Source organism: Hemicordylus capensis, chromosome 4 (genome assembly GCF_027244095.1).
Source record: "Hemicordylus capensis ecotype Gifberg chromosome 4, rHemCap1.1.pri, whole genome shotgun sequence".
Taxonomy (NCBI): Eukaryota; Metazoa; Chordata; class Lepidosauria; order Squamata; family Cordylidae; genus Hemicordylus; species Hemicordylus capensis.
Genome location: NC_069660.1, coordinates 53,475,914 through 53,495,217, shown reverse-complemented (window position 1 = coordinate 53,495,217; position 19,304 = coordinate 53,475,914). Strand labels below are relative to the sequence as shown.

The window sequence follows — 19,304 nt, the reverse complement described above, 5'->3', positions numbered from 1 at the left end:
AGTGTTGTACATACATCCAAAAGCTGGTTCTGAAATTTCAGCCTAGCAGCTATCTGTGCTTTCAGACGCCACCTACTGTTTGGGGATTAAGCCTTTGCTATGGCAGGTGTGTGTGGGGTAGGTGGGTGGGAGGAATAGAATGTTTGAACTGAGAGAACACTTGATCAGAAGGTCAAAGATGCACATTGCTTAGGTGTTCTTTGTACATTTGGCCTTCTTGATTTCTGAAAAGAAATGACATTCTCATGTCTAGAAAACAAATAGTGCAGCAGTATTATATTCTGTTGCACTTGCAGTGATAGCTTCCAATGATCAGTGCATATTTTTGCCTGGGGGTGATGGGAAGAGAGTCAGAAACAGGTGAGACACAAAGACAGGTAGCACATAAAGGTGATTGATGGGGTTGGTGCAAGATGTATGGGAAAGAAGATGGTTAAGGAGAGAGGGAGAGAATTATTATTACTACTACTACATTACATTACATTTATAAACCGCTCCATCCAGAGGCTCTGGGTGGTGTTCAACAACTTTAAAAAGACATAAAAACACCCAATTCAAAACACAATGTTAAAAACAATATAAAAACAATTCAAAACAATTCCTCAGAGGGCAGGGGTGTGGGGGGAGCAAGAGGTTCTTCTTGCCAATTGTTATGAAGACTGCACAGGAGTGATATTGGCTAGATGCTCTGGCTACATTTTGGGCTAAGTGGGGAGATTAACCCAAATTGAAGTGCAGCCCTGAAAACAGCATTAAATTAAACAAGTGTGGTGTACTGGAAAGATCCAAAGAAGGAGAGACGAGATTGTGAGTTTAAGGCGTTATTGAAAACAAACTTGGGAAAGTTACAGAAAATAAAAGAAAACTTGGTTAAAAATCTTAGTACAGTGCCTGGTGCAGAGAATAGGGAAGAGATGTTTAGGGTTGGAGAGAAAAGGTGGAATGGAACTGGGAGTGCTGAACTGAGAGTTACCTATCCCTTCTTGTGTACGTTCATTGCACAAAGTTAGATGGGCGATCCTGAAGGAAGTGGGCGGGTGCAGGGTGTGTGTAGAAAGAGGGGAAGTAGGCAAAAGTGACAAGGATAGAGAGTCACTTCTGAGCAGCTAGCTCGCTCTGCATATGGCTTGCCAAGGGTAGATATACTCATAATCATGCCCCTGAGTTGTGGAAGGGCCATGGAGTAGTATCTTGTTCCAGGATGGCAGGAAGATTGAGGCATTACAATGGTGTCAATAACTGGGTTAAGCTAATCAGCATGAGTGCACATTCTGTTGTAGCATAGAATGGCAAAAAAGGACAAAGACGGTTCCAACCTATTCCTGAGTGGTTGTGTGCTTGAGTGCCTTACTGAAACCATGTAAACCAGGTTCATATGTATGCAGAATTCTTTGTTTCAAGTTGAGCTTCCTCCTTACCTATTCACACCCTTTTCCTACTTAACGAGGAGGAAATGGTTTCATGTTTGCCCATCTTGGCTGAAGCACTCAAGTGTCATTATCGCTACCAGAGTAATCCTGCCCAGGATATAGCTTGCTAAGGTCTGTCAGCTGACAACATGCTCTTTAGTCAAGCTGTGTTTTGACCTTTAGGTGAGTTTCCAAACTTGCCTTTTGCCAATGTTACAAATATGCAAAGAGCGTGGGCTGGAAGATTGCTGAAGGCTGCTTAGCCATGGACTTGGTTGCTTTTGCGATGTTTGGGGGAGGGTTATGCCCTGTGCACCCCTGTAAGAATGCTATTGGCAACACAACTGGGCACCTAGAATTTCTCAACCAAATATTGACTGCAGGGCAATATTTTTTAAACTACATGGAGGTGAGGGATGGCTGGCAGGTTCTGGATAACTCTACCCTACCCACCCCCACTTCACCGCAATCCCATGTAGAATCCCATAAAAGAGCTCTTTGGGTAGCTCTTCAGTGAGTGAGTATGAAACCAGATTTATATTGGATGGAGAATACTACATATGAGAAACAAGCTTCAAAGTTACCTCATCTGTACCTGTGAACTAAGTAAACTTACTTGGCTGTTTGCATGTAATGCTAATGTGTTAAGGTGGTTGGTTGTTGATGCTCCAGGTGCCCCTGCCCTTTTGAACTCCTGACTCTGGAATCCCTGCCTGTGGGAAAGTCTCCCTAGAGAGATTTGCCTGGCACCCACTCTTGTGTTTTGTGTTCTTACACCAGAAAAGCCTTTTAATTTTTCCAGGCCTTCAAAAATGTCATTGAAGCTGGTTTTATTCTGCTGTGGTGCATTCATATGTTTATTGCCCCTGCTGTTTTAATATGTTTTATTTGTTACTTTAAAAAAAAAACTGTTAGCTGTCATGAGATTATTACTGAAGGGTGGGCTATACATTTTCAAACTATATAAATAATGAGCAATTATCCTGCATTTAGTTAGCAATCTGTCACTGGCTCCCCTGCTCTTCAGCATCAGGCATAAGCTGCCTGCTTTTCCACAATCTGGTTTGTCATCCTTGACTAAACTTAGTTCATAAAACCTTCAGGAATCTGTAAAATATGTACTTATCTCAATCTTAGGTTTTGCGGAGTCCTGTGCCCAGTCACCTTAAGTGACACAAACGGGAAAATGCTTGACTAACAAGCAGAATGTTGCCGGTTCAAATTCCCACTGGTACTATATGGGCAGCAGCAATATAGGAAGATGCTGAAAGGCATCATCTCATACTGCGCAGGAAGAGGCAATGGTAAACCCCTCCTGTATACTACCAAAGAAAACCACAGGGTTCTGTGGGCACCAGAAGTCGAAATTGACTTGACAGCACACTTTACCTTTATGCTCAGTTTGTGGTGCTATTCATGTTTTATTTTAGTAGGGAAAGATAACAAAGGAAAATACTTTTCTGAAACCAAATGCCATGTCACATTTTCTTTTTCTATAATCCCAAAGAATGTTCACAGTGCTTGTTAAAATAGCATGTCAGCAGTAACATAGATACTAAACAAGACTGCTGAGTTTAGTTATCATTGTTGCTGGAATAGTATGTGTATTGTGTGATGTTGATAGCTTGTGAACCTACTTCTTGGGATGGTTATGAGTTACTACCATAGTACCTCTTCAGTGAGTATAAAGAAGTCTTCCAGAAAATCTGTAGGTATATGCTGGTCTACCACATTTCCTAGCCCTATCATTGATCAAAAGGTTTATTTCAGACTGAAGCGTTTCATTTGTCATACCAGTGTGGTGATTTTGTAAAGGACTTGTAAATTCCTACATGAATATAGTACTTAAGCCATTGCCTGCCTGGGAGAAAAGATCAGTTTTCCTCTTCATGCCACATACTTGGTGCTGTGTTGGGAAAGAACAGCAAAGGCTTGCATGCATGTTAAGAAACAAGCGATCACCCAACACCTGCTTCTGAAAGCGCTTATCAGCCATGCTTTTATAGTTAATCTCATTGCGATAAAGTTGTCCTTTATAAAAGGAGCTGCCAGTGCTATTGTGGTGATGTAGGTGGGGCTGGAATTCTGCTTGCTGTTTGATTTTCCATGTTCGGAAGAGGAAAGGTTGCTGTTGCTTTATCGGGCATGAAACTGCATTTTTATGTGCAAGAGGTCAGAAGGAGGACTTGTGTGTTAGTGCTGAAATCCTGGCTTCCTGTGCAGTAACTGAGCAGGTGAATTTGCAAGACTTCCAGCTCCTGGACTGACATCCTGCTCAAATTCAAGGTGGGCATTTTAATTGACCCCAGCTTGCTACATATGTATACTTGGTGAAGGAGCAGGGAGATGGGCAGATGGATGTTGATTAAAAATGGCTTAATGAAGACTTGTAGGGCTTAACTTGTATAGGAATTTAAGAGAAAGTCCCAAGAGAACAAGTTTATATGGTATAAATATCTTAGGACTGCAGTTTACATCAGTAAAGTAGCTGAAACATCAGGTAAAACTGCCAATCACGTGGTTTCTGCGTTTTATTCTGCTCTTGCTTCTTAGATTGCTAACCAAATGGATCTGTGTGCATGCTAGCTTAAGGCTTAAGATGCATATTCTTTATGAACTTCCTTTAACTATACAGAAATTATTATAATATCTTTAACAGTAAGATCTCAAATATTCTCCACCTTTTGGGATTTTCAATACTGCTTTGTTGCTAATTCGATTAAATTGTCTTTTTATCCTCATTGATTGTTCATGGAGACTATAATTGAGAATGTGGTGAATGGATTAGTCTGGATAGGGATTTTATGGGTAATGTGTGTTCTAATCATGCTAAAATTCAGGATAAATGATGTAAAACAAGCTTTTCCAACAACTGAAGCTTACTGTGGTTAGCCACTTTACTCCTTGCCAAAATTCAGTTCTTTCCTAGATCTTTCCACTCCACAAGGTGGCAGCAGATGACTTGTAGTCCTGCTCTTAATTTGTCATAGGATTAATATAGGATTTTCTCTCATATATATGTTCACTCCTATGTAAAGTGAATCTTTTTCAAATTACAGTTAATTATCCTGGTACCAGCTGCCTTTTATGGACATGAATATGGGGAAAATATCTTGTGCTTTTAACACTTGCTTCATAGATATGATTGCTGCTTCTTGGGTCCTGTGAAGTTTCTTCTATTGCAAGAGTGTCTGATGGTCTAGTAAAGGCAGCTAAAACAAATGTTCTACCATACACAAGAGTGTATTCCATGGTTTAAAACATTAAACTTTGCCTCATAAAATGGGAAAATATTTTGATTCATCTGACTTCCTAGATATGTAAATGAGACAGTGTCTGTGTTCGAGTTAGTTGTGTTAGAGCACTCTGAAGTGGGTTAGTACAGAGGTTCTTGAAGCATAGTCATAAGTGTGTGTGTATATATATACTATAAACACACTTTAGTTGATGAACAGACTTACCTAGTACATGTCAACCTTCTGCTATAGAATGCAGAATGTCAAATTCTGTCTCAAACACTTGCTTGCTTTGGTAGTGTTGAATCACAACGGGGGTGGGGATGCGGGTGGGCGGATAAATACTACTACCACCAGGTTCTAGTTCTGGACACCATCCACACTGCTCCTGCTAGACCCTGGCCTGTTCTGTGGATATCTCTTCCTCTGTCGTCTGAACATACCAGGTGTGCCTAACATTCTGCAAACCCTTCTTCTCGTGTGCCCTTAGTTTTTATTAGTACCAGGATTCAAAAAGTGAGGCTTAAATGGGAATGGGAAATGGAACCCTTTACCTGGCTCTGGGATCTCAGCCTGGGCTGCAAGCCCATTACTATGAGGGAAAATGGGACCGAAGTTATAGATAATGCTTGAGGTTTGTTTATGCAGACTTATTTCCCAGACTTATTTCCCAGATCTTGTGAGACTTACTGAAGTCTTATCAACAGCAGAACAGAACAAGCAGTATGCTGAACAGTGACCTGCCAGACAGACCCTCTTCCACTGCAAGTGAGCTTGTAAGGGAATTCTAGGGTTTTCATTTTGAGAGACAGTGGTACATATCTCACTGTGATATGCTCTCTCAAGAACTATGGCCTAGAGTTCCTTAGCTCCTTATATTTCCTATGCACAGGCAGGAAGAGTCACCAGTGTGACAACCCACTGGCAGCAGGAAGGAGGAACAATTGCCATAAGCAGCAACACTGAGATCTCGGGGATATTAGGAACCAGTGCTGCTAAGACTGCCCAGAGACGGAAGTTTGGGCAGCCTACAAATTTGAAAAATAAACACCATCCATCCTGACAAACAGATTCACAGGACCCAGAACAGATATGAGTAAATGTTTTAAGTCTCTAGAATGTACAGAAGAACTGGCATTGGATCCCAAGGTCGCTTGTGAATAATACATGCATAATATACTGCTGAATGTGGCTAGAAATGCAAATCAGTTGGTTGAAGGGTGCTTAAAGGGACCTAAAGAAGCTGAAGGGACACCAGTTAGCCCTCCAATTTCTTAAAACAAAACAAAAAATATCTTCTGTGAGTGGTGGGGAAGGTAATATGTTGCAGGTTTGTAATGGGCCTAGAAAAGTTATGCTTGGGCATTGAATATTGCATCATTTGTGTATTCCTTAAGGCCTAAAATTCCACAGCTTATTTGGGATCTTGTAGGTTTTCAACAAATAAATGGTAGGGATGTGCACGGAATGAGCTCAGAACATTTCGAGTGCTCTGAGTACCATTGATAAATATAGATAAATAAATAAATTGGGGGTGGGGGCGTGGGCTGTTTTGCCCTTGCTACAAATCAAGTTGATTTGTATAACAAGCTATCCAAGAAGCAGAGAGATCAACAAGCCAATTAGAAGCCAGTGCCAAAAACAGGAAGCAAGGGAAAAACAGCCCGTCAAAATAGTGCTCAGAACATTACAATTTGGAACAGTGTCATTCTGTTCTGAGCTCAAAACAGGCCCTTTATTTGAAGTGTGTTCTATTTCAAGCTTGGAACACTCAAAATGGCCCATTTCAAGTTGAAACGTTCCAAGCACGTTATATGCTGCACATCCCTAATACATGGACTGTATTCATGCTTCCAAGCAATCCCACACTTGGGTGACATAGTGTAGAAAAGACAGTGAATAGCCCCAAACCAAGATATGACCATACTTCCTTGCAGGTAGGTTGAAATGACTTGAGGTTTCAGAACTTAAGTTTCTGCCATGATGTCTATTGTTGCATACTACAGAGATACATTCTCTTAACTGAGTATTCCTTTTAGCTTTGAGGTGTTTGCTTAGCTTAGATTACTAGCTGTTGATGGACTGATTCATAATCCTCTTCTTCCACCCTTACCCATGTAAATGCACAGATCTGGAAGAGATTTTAGACCACCCTCATGTCAAAATTCAGGTCCGCATCATGTGGTTCATAGAATGAGGTGCACGAGCCACCTCATAGTCCATGGAATACAGACCATAGTGGCCTCTAGCAGAAAGCAGGCTCACTCTAGAAAAGTGGATGTAGAGCAAATAGCTCCAGATTTCTTAGGCAAGTGGTCTAGGCCATGTTACAAGGGCTTGCAAAAAATCTCCAGGGACTCCAGCCTATTTACCTGGGGGATGTGGGATGGAATTTCTTGCTGAAGTACATATACAGTAGCAGTCAAACCCAGAGTGTGAGCAAGACTGTTCAGTCATGCAGAAGAACATTCTGTAGATCGCAGTTCTGCATTGGCAGCATCATGTCTCTAGTTAGAGACCCTACCCGAACCTTAATATCTTCTTCAGAGGCCCTGCTCCAAGTGCCCCTGCCAAACGAGGTGAGGCGGGTGGCACCAGGGAGAGGGCCTTTCAGTGGTTGAACCCCATTTATGGAATAGTCTCCCCAATGAGGTTCACCTGGCTTAGTCATCTTGTTCTTTTAGATGCCAGGTAAGGACCTTTTTGTTCACCCAGGCTTTTTAAATTCTGTTCTCAGGTTTGAACTAATTTTAAAATTGAATTTTTAAGCTTCTTTGTATTATATATTTTTATTTTCTTGTAACTTTTTTGTCTGTTATTATTTAATGTGTTATGTGTGTTTGTTCTATCTTTTAATCCTATGCTGTGAGCTGCCCAGAGAACAATTTGTTATGGGGTGACTAACAAATAAAAGCTGTTTATTATTATTGCTGCTGCTGCTACTACTAAAGTTGCAGCTGCAATGGCTGGCTATCCTCCCTAATAACAGAGAGAGCTAGCAGGCTCAATGAACAGAATGGGACACAATTGAGGTATTGCAATAAAATCTTCCTTGCACTTTATTCTTCAGTTAAAACAAAGGTAGATTCAGTTCCTCCTCTGTGGTGTGCAGCCGGACCCTTTTTTCCCCCCAGTTTTGCCCCTCTGGAGCTTGTCCAGTCCAAACTTCCAAGAGCAGTATTCCAGGTACACTGCTGTCTCTAATGCTGATCTTCAATTGGAGGCAGGCCTGGTGAAAGTGGAGGCCAGAGTATGGTTGACCATACTCAACTACTGGCTAAGATTATCCCTCTTCCCAATGGGCTTAGCCCCTCTAAGTCTGGATGATGGCCATCAATCTATGTGGAAGCAAACCCTGCTGGCAAAACTATCATTACTTGTGCTCTCCCCTTCCTCCCTACTTTGCCTGGGTTACGAGCAGGCCAGAACTCTCATTAAACAGTGTATAACTGTTGTAGAGCACCAAACTTCCCTATCACTGAAAGTCTACGGTATATAGCAACACCTGCTACATATCTTATGCAGCTAGAAATCCATAACCACAGAAGGACCTTCACCTTAACTTGTTGTAGTACCCCCCCCCCTTCAGCTACGTTAGGTGAAAGATTCAGTAAGATCCCCTTTTTGGAATGTCTATGCCCCTGCAACATCAGCCAGGTTGAAACCACTGAGCACATCCTCCTCTATTGCTCTTTCTATAGAGGCATCCTCAATACCCTATTTCTTCCAGTACTTATCAGTCTGCCAGCACTCTCTGGCCCATTTTATGTTTTCCTAGTACTCCCTGACTCCTACCCCTTTATAATATGCAGTGTTGCCAAGTTTGGCACAACAAGGTTGAGGTCTAACCACCAGCAAGAGTTAACCTGGCCTGACACAGATCTTACATATATTGTTGTCTCCATTAGTTTGGAAATTAAGTAATAATTTCCAGTTACAGGCAGATCTCGATATCCACAGATTCACATATCTGCTGTTGGGTAGAAGACACCTGAACTCTGCATATGGGGGGTGGGACGTGCCAACCTCATATATCCATGGGTCAGGGGTGACCAGAAATGACCACGGAAGTTATTTCCGGCTGCCATTTTGTGTTTGGGAGCCTCAAAATGGCTACATTTTTAAAAATTTGGCAATTTGGGGGCAATCTTTAGGCAATTTGGGGGGACCACACAACTCAGGGGACCAGCGAAGCATGGTAGGGAGCATCTCCCTCCGCCGCATCTCCCTCCAGAATTTGGCCGATTTTCTGTGATTTTCCCTACAACCAGGAACCTAACCCCCATGATGCTATAGCACCAATGATTTGATATTTGTGGTTTCCGTATCTGTGGTTGCAGCTGGGAATGGAACCCCTGCAAATATCAAGTTCCTTCTGTACTTCTGTTTTATAGCTTTTACTATTACAGTCTATAGCTTTTTAGATAGCACAGGGCATCATCCTATTACTATATTTTATTACTTTCATTATAGCTTATAGTTGTTCTAATTTCATCATTTTTTGTAGTTTTTCAGATTTTAACTTTAGGGCAATTTTATGGTTCTTACGCTACCACATTTTAACTCTATAGCTGTTGTTATTGCCTTTAGGCATAGACCAGGGCTACTCAACTTCGGCCTTCCTGCAGATGTTGGCCTACAACTACCATAATCCCTGGCTATTGACCACTATGACTGGGGATTATGGGAGTTGTAGTCCAGAAAGAGTTGGGGGGCCTAGGTTGAGCAGGCCTGGCATAGACCTTTCTATTAATGTCACAGTTATTAACTTTACAGCTTCTATCTTCTTTTTACCTTATGCTGGTCAAAGACTGAAGTAAAGATATTGATTGACTAATATCCACTGTTTTCTAATAGCTACAAACAAGCAGTGACTTGAGCTTTAAGAAGCCGGTGGAGCTCGGAGGGAGGTCTTCAGCAAAAAGGGCTCCTATGTCTGCTTATGCTTTGTGTGTCTCTGTATACAAATAGGATGGGAAATATCAGAATGGCACTGTAGCAAGATCTTGGTTTGATCTTCATTTCCAGTTGGTCTTTTCCAAACTGTATTCAATGCGCATAAGATAATACTTACTAAATGATCCTTTCTGTTCATTTCTAATTCGACTACATTTTCAATCCAACGATGCATGATTTGATTCCCTTGTTAAACAAGGTGAATAAAATAAGTAATTGTCATATTATATGACAAGATTGAAAATGTAGTCACTGAATCTAATAGAATATCTAAATTTAAACTATTGTTGAATCATTGTCTTAGTTGGTGTATAAGTCGGAAGCACCTTGAAAGCAGAGGTAAATACAGATAGAAAATGACCATCTAAAGTTTCTTTTGAACTATACTTTAATTCAGATTTGGAATCGTGCTACTTCATGCTTATTAGGCTTTTTCAGATATGGTTGAAAACAGATCTTCGTAACAAGAACAAATATTTATATACTGTTTTTCAACAAAAGTTTTCAAAGCAGTTTACATAGAGAGCTAATAAATAAGATGGATCCCTGTTCCCAAAGGGCTCACAATCTAAAAAGAAACATAAGATAGACACCAGCAACAGTCACTGGAGGTACTGTGCTGGGGGTGGATAGGGCCAGTTACTCTCCCCCTGCTAAATAAAAACAATCATCATGTTAAAAAGATGCCTCTTTGCCCAGTTAGCAGAGGTTCATAACCCATATATGCTCTTGTAATACATATTCAAGCAGAATCATAATTGTTCAAGCTTACCAGAACTATACTTAAGATAGAGATACATTATCTATTAAGAGAAAATGCTTCAAGAAAGTTTTCACACACCTAGGTAGTCTCTTATGACCAGTAATTTAATCTTTCTGTACTTAGATACGTATTTGATACATACTTGAGGTGACCGAAAAATATGAACTGTTCAAACTAACGTGAAAAATCTCATATATCCCTGTATATAATCAGGAAGATAATTGATCTGTCCCCACTTAGCAATTGATCACTCTTCTGGCGCATTAAAAAAACAACTGTCTAATGGGTAGCATTTTGGAAGCTGTGGTCAGTACTGCTTGTGCTTTCTCCAACAGCTTGCGGACGGGTTGCTAGCAAATGGCAAGCAACTGCTGTTGGTCTGGCATCCAGACCAGCGTTATGCATGCATGACAGAGAGGCGATTGCAATCAGTCTCCCCTACTTCTCTCTGCAGCCCACTGTCCTTCCCAAAAATATGCCCTGAGGTTCCTCAACCTTCAAAGACACATTTTTGGGGGAGAGAATGGGCTGCAATGAGAAGGGAAGGTCTGTGAGAATTGCTTCTCCCCGACCATGCATGCACAATGTTAGTCTGGATCTCAGCCATTGTTGTTTTATTTAGAAAATGTACTGCTTTTCAACAAAAAAAATCTCAAGGTGTTTACCCCCAAATTGAGCTTTTGTACTTGCAAGATAACCTTGACTAATTGAGTTTCCATCAGTTTCCGAGGGCAACAGTGCTGTAACAGCAGTATTTGAGCAGGCTTGCAGTTCTTGTCCTCTAGAAATCTTTAAGTGCCCTTAGATAACGGATTCACTGCTTGAATCAACTATGCAGTCTGCATTAAGAGATAAACTGTTTCTCTGATCTGTCTGTTTCAGAAGAGGCCATTTGAAAGATGATTTTCTCTTAGTTATCCGTAACTTCCTCAGGTGCTAAAACCTGTTCCATAAAAATGTATGTTAGAAATACATGGGATGTGCTAGAACCTTACATCTCTAGAATAGAGGTTTTCAAACTGTGCAGCACTGCAGCCCTTGGGGACATATTTTCAGAAGGCACAGAGCATTTCCTGAGGCAAGAAAAATCAGCAAAAAGCACTCCCTCTCTCTGCATGTGCTGTGGAAGTGGGGGAACTTCCAGCTGGAAGGAAACAACCTGCTGTGTTCTTGCTTCATTAATCAGGTTGTCAGCCACTTATGTGATTTTTGTTATACTGTATAGGGTATAGTATTCGTGTTACCTGGATCAAGAACAAAGATATTGTCTACAAAATGTTTTATTCCCTTTTATCCAAACATAACTGCCTAAATGGAATATGATCAGCCATGGAATGAACATTGTCTGAGGCTATTTCAAATGACATGTTTTTTTCTTTGTGCATAACTGTATCAACATAAAATACACACATTCAGCATTATCTTTGAACTGTACATATGCATTTTCAGCTACTTTTCTGTTTTTAAATACATATTGGCAGAAAGCATGAAAGGAGTGAGGAGAATGTTTGTGTGGATTGAAAATTGCACCATATCATACCCCAGTATAGAAACTGGTTGTCCTTGGAGCCAGTCCTACAATGTCTACTCTTAGTTTCATGTTTAAGCTGGTCTGTGACCTTAATAAAGATTGATAGTTACATGTTAATGATGCAGCTACTGAGAAAAGGTGAAGCTTCTAATGAAAGCTTAGGTAAGTGTTGGGGAAATTGCATTGAAAGATGGCTATAAATCCTCAATATAAGTAAATGTTTCTTCAGTTTACTGTCAGCTCATTTCATTTATGAATTTCATTTATGATGCTGAGAAAGATGACATTCAAAGTAATGTGTAGACCTGTTTGTTCTGTAGAATATGTACTGTAGAAAAGTGTATGAGACAGCCAGTGTGGTGTAGTGCAGGGGGTCCAAAGCAGTGGTGCGCTAAATGTTGCTAAATTACAATTTCCATCATTTCCAGGAGGCCCGTAGGGAGGCCAGCGGTGGCCCATTTTTGTCCACCGCCACGGCCCCCTGCCCTGCCCCCTGTGTCTGATGTCCAATGCAGGGGGAAGGGGTTTTCCCAGCCAGCGCCACATTCCAAGCATGGCCGGGAGCAGCTTTCCCTGCTTTAAAAGTCAGGGAGACGCATTCCCAGCCAGGCTGGGAAGCTGACATTCAGCTAAGTGGCTCAAAACAGAGCCACGCAGCTCCATTTTTGAGCTCCAGTGCTGGCTTCCCATCCTGGCCGGGAGCATGTCTTGCTGCCTTTTAAAGGAGGGAGAGCTACTCCCAGCGTGGAAAGTGGCAGTGGCCAAGAATTTGGAGCGTGCGCACCCTATTTCTGAGCAAACCCCACCCCCTGCATTTGATGGGGCAGAGGCACAAGGTGAGGTCCCTGATGGGCACGGCCCGGGTTCTTTGAACCCATTGGCCCAATGGTAGCTCCGCCCTGTTTCCCAGCTTCAGTTTATTGTGGCTGGGGATGATGGAAGTTGTAGTTCAACATCTGGAGTACCACTGGTTTGGAACCGCTGGTGTAGTGGATAGCATTGGACTTTAGGAGACAGGAACTTAAGTCTCCATTCAGCCAAGAAGCTCACTGGGTGACCTTGGGCCGATCACTTAATAAAGCTGTTAGGAGGATAACACAGAATAGCATGGCCTCAGTTTGGTGCCCTGACCACCTTGCTGGAGAGGTGACGTACAAATTTGATACATTTAGTATTGTAATTGATTACCGCTCTGGTGGATTAGCGTGATGCTGAATGCCAGTCAAGCCCACTAAAAATGCATTGTGAAAGCCGAATACTTAGACAATAACCATGATTCAAATTTTAGCAACTACCTGCATAAAAAGGAATAAAGTAATGTTTGCCTGATTTGAAAGAGGTCTTTATCTATCCCCTTTTTAAGGTCCTATCTGACTCCTGTGCGAGATGAAGAAGCAGAATCTCTAAGAAAGGCACGATCCAGGCAAGCTCGCCAGACTCGCAGGTCTACACAGGTGAGGAGCAATAACTCTTCCTTAACCATCAAATGTTTGCTTTGAATAGGGTTGTATTATTTCTAGAAGGCATCTAGTTTCAGACTTTTGTGAACCTCTAAAGAAGGGAATCGGCTTACTTGATTGATATACGAGAGTTAATTCTGGGTTTTTGTAATCGACCATATTTTCTCTATGGAGAATAAACAAGAAAGGTGGGAAGCAAAATCCACATGGGCACCACACCGCAATATTAATTGTTATGATTTCATATTTAGCATTTTTTCTTCCTTTTAAAGAATACTGTTAAAGCATGCTAGCTGAAATGTATATTAACGTAAAACTGGGCTTAATTATTTATGGACAATATGGAAAAGGTAACCTAATTTGGGGTGGGGACATGAATTTCACATAAGAGCTTTGATCCTAGCACATGTAAATATAATTGACAGAGCTTTCTCTCTTTTCCTAGGGTGTAACACTTACTGATCTTCACGAGGCAGAAAGAACTTTTAGCCGATCTCGGGCAGAGCGGCAGACTAAGGAACTGCCAAGTGAAAAAACAGAAAAAACTGAAGCAGCTGAGGAAGGCAGTGAGAAACGGATTGAAACTGCAACAAGGGAACCTGGAGAGACCCTCTCACGATGGAGTAGAAACTTGGATGAAGAGGTGAACAAACCTATTGTTACTAACTTTTAAAAATAATTTTATTCATGGCTTCACATAGATGACACAGATGAAATTGTAACAGATCATTTTTGCTTTATACATATACAGATGAATGTTCAGTTACTGCTTTGTTTTCCACTTTGCTGTTTAGATATTTGTCCTACATTCATGAAAATATGTGAGTACAAAGCCTAGTGAAAAGATTGGCCCCCAGTAGTGCTATTATTCAGAATAAGTAATTGATTCCTTCTAGTTATGGAATTGACTAGAAGAAACTTGTGGTGTTGGTGTGTGTTTAGCACTTGAAGGGCATGTATCTAGCTCATTATATTCTTCCTGACCATTATTTATGCTCATGTTTGTCTTGTAGTCTGTCAGCCGTCGATTGAGGTGCCCAGCGCAGCAAGACAAACCCACAACCATCATCTCTCCTTCATTAGCCCCTTACCTCTACTCAAGTTCTCACCTGCCCAAGACAAGTAGATCTATAACTTCTGACTCGGTGAACCCAGCAGACTTCCAGAGCACATCTGCTGGTGACATGGAGAAAAATGGTATTTACCATTGTAAACAGACTACATTGTTCAAAATCATTTGAGTCAGTTTCTTTATTGAGAAGTAAAAGTGGTATTTCATACCTGATTAGCAAGTGTGGTTGAAGCAGAGAAGTGATGGAGAATTTCCGGGGGTGGTGGTGTAAATGTCTGAACATGAACACAGAAAGATAGTGTCCAAGAAAATCTGGGATCCTTATTTTTACACAAAACAATAAAATTTAGCTTGCCTTTCAGTTTATAACCATTTCCATGGAAGCTTACAACTAAATAAAGAAATGAAACCAATAAAGATATGAAATAACAAGAATGTAAGTCCCTGCTGAGTAATGTATATAAGTCCCTGCTGAGAGCCAGCGTGGTGTAGTGGTTAGAGTGCTGGACTAGGATTGGGGAGACCCGAGTTCAAATCCCCATTCAGCCATAATACTAGCTGGGTGACTCTGGGCCAGTCACTTCTCTTTCAGCCTAGCCTACTTCACAGGGTTGTTGTGAAAGAGAAACTTAAGTATGTAGTACCGCTCTGGCTTCTTGGAGGAAGAGCGGGATAGAAATGTAATCATCATCATCATCATGGTAACCACCTGAATTTCTATTTGAACTTATGATTCTGCATCATGTTAAGATAACTCTGCTACTTGGAGAATCCTAAAATATAGATTATTAGGTGAATGGGATGGGAAACCACACACTGCCCATTTTGCTTTATTTTGAAATACTTTTGTGGTTTAGATCAGCAGTAGGCAACCTTGGCTCTCCAACAGTTGTTGAACTACAACTCCCATCATCCCCAGCCACAGTTAGGAGAGCCAAAGTTGTCTACCACTTCTTTAGATGCATGAATTTAGCTTTGTATGTTGAGTTAAAGATATATTTCTTTGAACAGAATATGAAGAGCAGGATTTGGATGACAGAACTTCAAACAAGCAGTCAGTTCGGGAGAGGAGGCGACCAAAAGAGAGGCGAAGAGGCACAGGAATCTCTTTCTTTACGAAGGATGTAAGTAATGCCATTTCTGGAAATGGCGGGAGAAGATCAGATTGGATAAAGACTACTTGCAAAATGTGCTTGCACAAATTTTTAGGGGATTCCCTACTCCTCCTGAACTGCATCTCATACTGCTCCCGAGATCTCCTTGAACCTCAGGAATGGTTTTCGAGAGTGATGCAGGGAAATAAATCTCTTGTACTTGTGCCATTGAAGAAGCATTGATCTGGATCCAACCCATTAAGTCCCAGTCTATTGGAACAAAAATATAACACCTGCCAATTGCTCAGGAAAGTGAGACCTAAGAATCCTTTCCACTGAAAAGGCAGACTTTTTATTTTAGGGGTGTGCACAAAATCGGTTTGCCCGGTTCAGTTCAAGTCTGAACTGGACCGGGCAGGTCCAGGTTTGGACACCCATGAACCTGCCCCACACCAGTTCGGTTCGGAGGGTTCTAAGTCAAACATGCTTAAAAATTAACTCACTACCTCCATGGGGTGCTGCTAAGCCATGGGGGGGGCGCTTATCTCAAAACAGCCCATTTTGGCCATTTTCAGCCCGTTCGGGGCCTCTCTGTAGTTGCAGTGGCCATGTTTGAGGACACCTGAGTGACCATCTCATACATGGCCGCCACACCTATAGAGAGGCCCGAAATGGGCCGAAAAATGGCAGAAGCAGCATGTTTCAAGACCAGGGGAGGCTGGGTGGGGGAGGGGGAACCTCCAGAGATGCCGCTGCTACCTAGCAGCACCCCCCAGAGGTGGTGAGCTAATATTTTTAAAATTTTGACTTGGAATCCTCTGAACCAGCTGGGCGGTTCGATTCAATATTGAGCCATCGAACCGAACCGGTTTGATGTTGAACAGGCTCTGAATCAAACCTGTTTGCAAATCCCTAACTTATGCTTGTGTGCTTGATTACTGTGGCATGTAAACATTGTCTCTGGGAGAGACTCCACTGCTGTTAGGGTGGAGCTAAGGAAGCAACTGCTATAGCATTGTAATGTTCTCTAGGGGGTGTCTAGCTTTGTCTCACTTCTAGCTTGAGCTCAGACCAATAAAACTAAAAGAGAAATGCTCAGGCCCCACAGCATAGCCCAATTTAACATACTGAACAAGTGGAGCAGGCTATGGACAGCCACCCCTAAACAATTTTCAAAAATGTGTAAAGGCATGCTTATCCCATTGTGTAAATTGGATAAGCATGCTTCAGCATTCAAGCACTTCAGTCTTCAAGCCTTTCACTCACCAGACCCTGATACAAGGCACTGCTAGGTGGCCAGATTTGGCTTTAAAAAAGCCAAATTCTGGCTTACGGCCCATTTGACCCACGAGTATACCTCTTAGGTTCTGGCAACCCTAGGTGCCTAGACATGCACTCCTTCATGGGAGCAGAGCTGGTCTTGTGATAACAAGCATGAATTGTCCTCTTTGCTAAGCAAGGTCCACCCTGGTTTGCATTTGAATGGGAAAGTATGTGTGAGCACTGCAAGATGTTTCCCTTAGGGGATGGGACATTCTGGGAAGAGCATCTGCATGCTTGAATGCAGAAGTTCCCAAGTTCCCTCCCTAGCATGTCCTAGATAGGGCTGAGAGACAGTCCTGCCTGCAACATTGGAGAAGCTGCTGCCAGTCTGTGTAGACAATATTGAGCTAGACAGACCAGTTGTCTGACTCGGTAGAAGGCATCTTCCTATGTTCCTAGGTCTCTCAGATTAACTGTTTTGAAATGGTCAAAATTAAACTGTTCATCTTGGATAACTTGACATTAAATATAAAATTACAAGTCAGTTGCAACAAAAATCAATTCATTAAAGGTTTGTGGAATCAATGTTAGTGAGCTTGGAAGAGTAGGTTTTGGCTGCGGGGGGTGGGGAGATACTACACAGAATTGTTGGAAACAAACACTTCGCACTGTAAAAATGCCACTCTCAACAGGGCTGTCTAAGTCTTTTCCTAAACTGAACTCCTTCTTGTTTGCAGCACAGATCAGCAGCTCCTTTAATGCAGTATTTTTTTAAAATAAAAATCTTCTTGATTACGTTATCCTAGCCAGTTAGGATCACATCTTGTAGCGGAATTAGATGTGACATTATCTAAGGGAGGGTGGAAAGCATTGTCAACCCTTTCTCCTCTGTTTGTGGGACTGCCCCCTTCCCCAGAAAAAGCACCAAAAGGGGAGGGGGTGATTTTCAAAACTTTTTTCCTGCAAAAAGTGTCTCTCCCCCTGCCTGCGCTCCCTCCCCACTCCTGTTTTGGCTCAATCCTAATACAAAAAAAACACTCAATAGTTTTGTTCTTTGCAAATACAGTGTTGTCATGAAAACTATGATTTGCTCAAAGGATGAAATAATTAGAGCCTGTGAACTTAGGAGAGGGGAGATTGCAAACATGCAGTCTGGAGAGTTAGGAATGTTATGTTTGAATTGGCCCTACATGTTACATTTTTCAAAGAGTTTATTTTAAAAGAGAAATTACTCCATGTTTGGGAAGCAATTGTATCCTGTGACCAACAGCTTAATGGTGAAAGGAATGGCTTTTTTGTCCTATTGGCTGAAATCACTACTTATCTCCAGATGCATGTTCAGCCACACACAACATTTTAAAGATTAAATTATTTTAAGCTTGCCAACCGTATTTAGTTTTTCATTTTCAATCTGCTATAGAGACATTCATTGTTTGCCTTCATAGATCTCTAATTGCTTTCTCTAGTTATACAAACTTTTCTTACCATCAATAAATGAGGGATCTTGGGGTTGTTGTGTACAGCTCGTTGAAAGTGTTGACTCAATGTGCGGCAGCTGTGAAAAAGGCCAGTTCCATGCTAGGGATCATTAGGAAGAGATTGAAAATAAAACTGCTGCTATTATAATGCCCTTATACAAAACTATGGTGCGGCCACACCTGGAGTACTGTGTACAATTCTGGTCACTACATCTAAAAAAGGAAATTGTAGAACTGGAAAAGGTGCAGAAGGGGGCAACCAAGATGATTGGGGCCTAGAGTACCTTTCTTATGAGGCAAGGCTACAACCCTGGGGCTTTTAAAAAAAGACTGCGGGGAGACATGATGGAGGTCTATGAAATCATGCATGGTATGGAGAAAGTGGATAGAGAGAAATTCTTCTTGCTCTCACATAGCACTAGAACCATGAAATTTATTGCCAGGAAATTTAGGACCAACAAATGGAGGTACTTTTTCACACAACACATAATCAACTTGTGGAATTCTCTGCCACAAGATGTAGTGACAGCCAACAACCTGGATGGTTTTAAGAGGTGTTTGGATAACTTCATGGAGGAGAGGTCTATCAATGGCTACTAGTCGGAGGGCTATAGGCCACCTCAAGCCTCAAAGGCAGGATGCCTCTGAGTACCAGTTGCCGGGGAGTAACAGCTGGAGAGAGGGCATGCCCTCAACTCCTGCCTGTAGGCTTCCAGCGGCATCTGGTGGGCCACTGTGTGAAACAGGATGCTGGACTAGATGGGCCTTGGGCCTGATCCAGCAGGGTTGATGTTCTTATGTTCTTAAAGCAGTTCTTCATTATTCTTCCTAGGATGAGGAGATGGATGATACTGAAGAAGTAAAGGAAGCTAGGGTAAGTAGAGGATCCAAAGTTTATACAAGTGGCCCTCGTTATCCACTGTTTAGAGTATCCATGATTGGGTCTTAGAGATCTAGTTTGCCTAACCACAGTTTTGAGTGGCTGGAAATGACCCGGAAATCACTTCTAATGTCATTTCCAGCTGCCATTTTCTAGCAGAGC

General features: G+C 41.8%; 1 protein-coding gene across 10 annotated transcripts in view; it reads left to right on the top strand.

The window, feature by feature from the left end:
• PPP1R12B (protein phosphatase 1 regulatory subunit 12B) overlaps positions 1–19,304 on the top strand; it is a 161,123-nt gene that overhangs the window by 66,408 nt on the left and 75,411 nt on the right. For 9 of the 10 annotated variants that reach the window (XR_008306393.1, XM_053247065.1, XM_053247061.1 and 6 more), the window contains 5 exons: positions 13,259–13,349; positions 13,801–13,998; positions 14,369–14,552; positions 15,439–15,551; positions 19,095–19,136. Coding sequence is in view for 8 of the 10 variants with exons in the window: in XM_053247065.1 (XP_053103040.1) it covers positions 13,259–13,349; positions 13,801–13,998; positions 14,369–14,552; positions 15,439–15,551; positions 19,095–19,136 (628 nt within the window). In the remaining 2 variants the exon portion in view is untranslated. Of the gene's footprint in view, positions 1–13,258; positions 13,350–13,800; positions 13,999–14,368; positions 14,553–15,438; positions 15,552–19,094; positions 19,137–19,304 lie in introns of those variants that run through there. The other variant, XM_053247070.1, reaches the window with a different exon arrangement.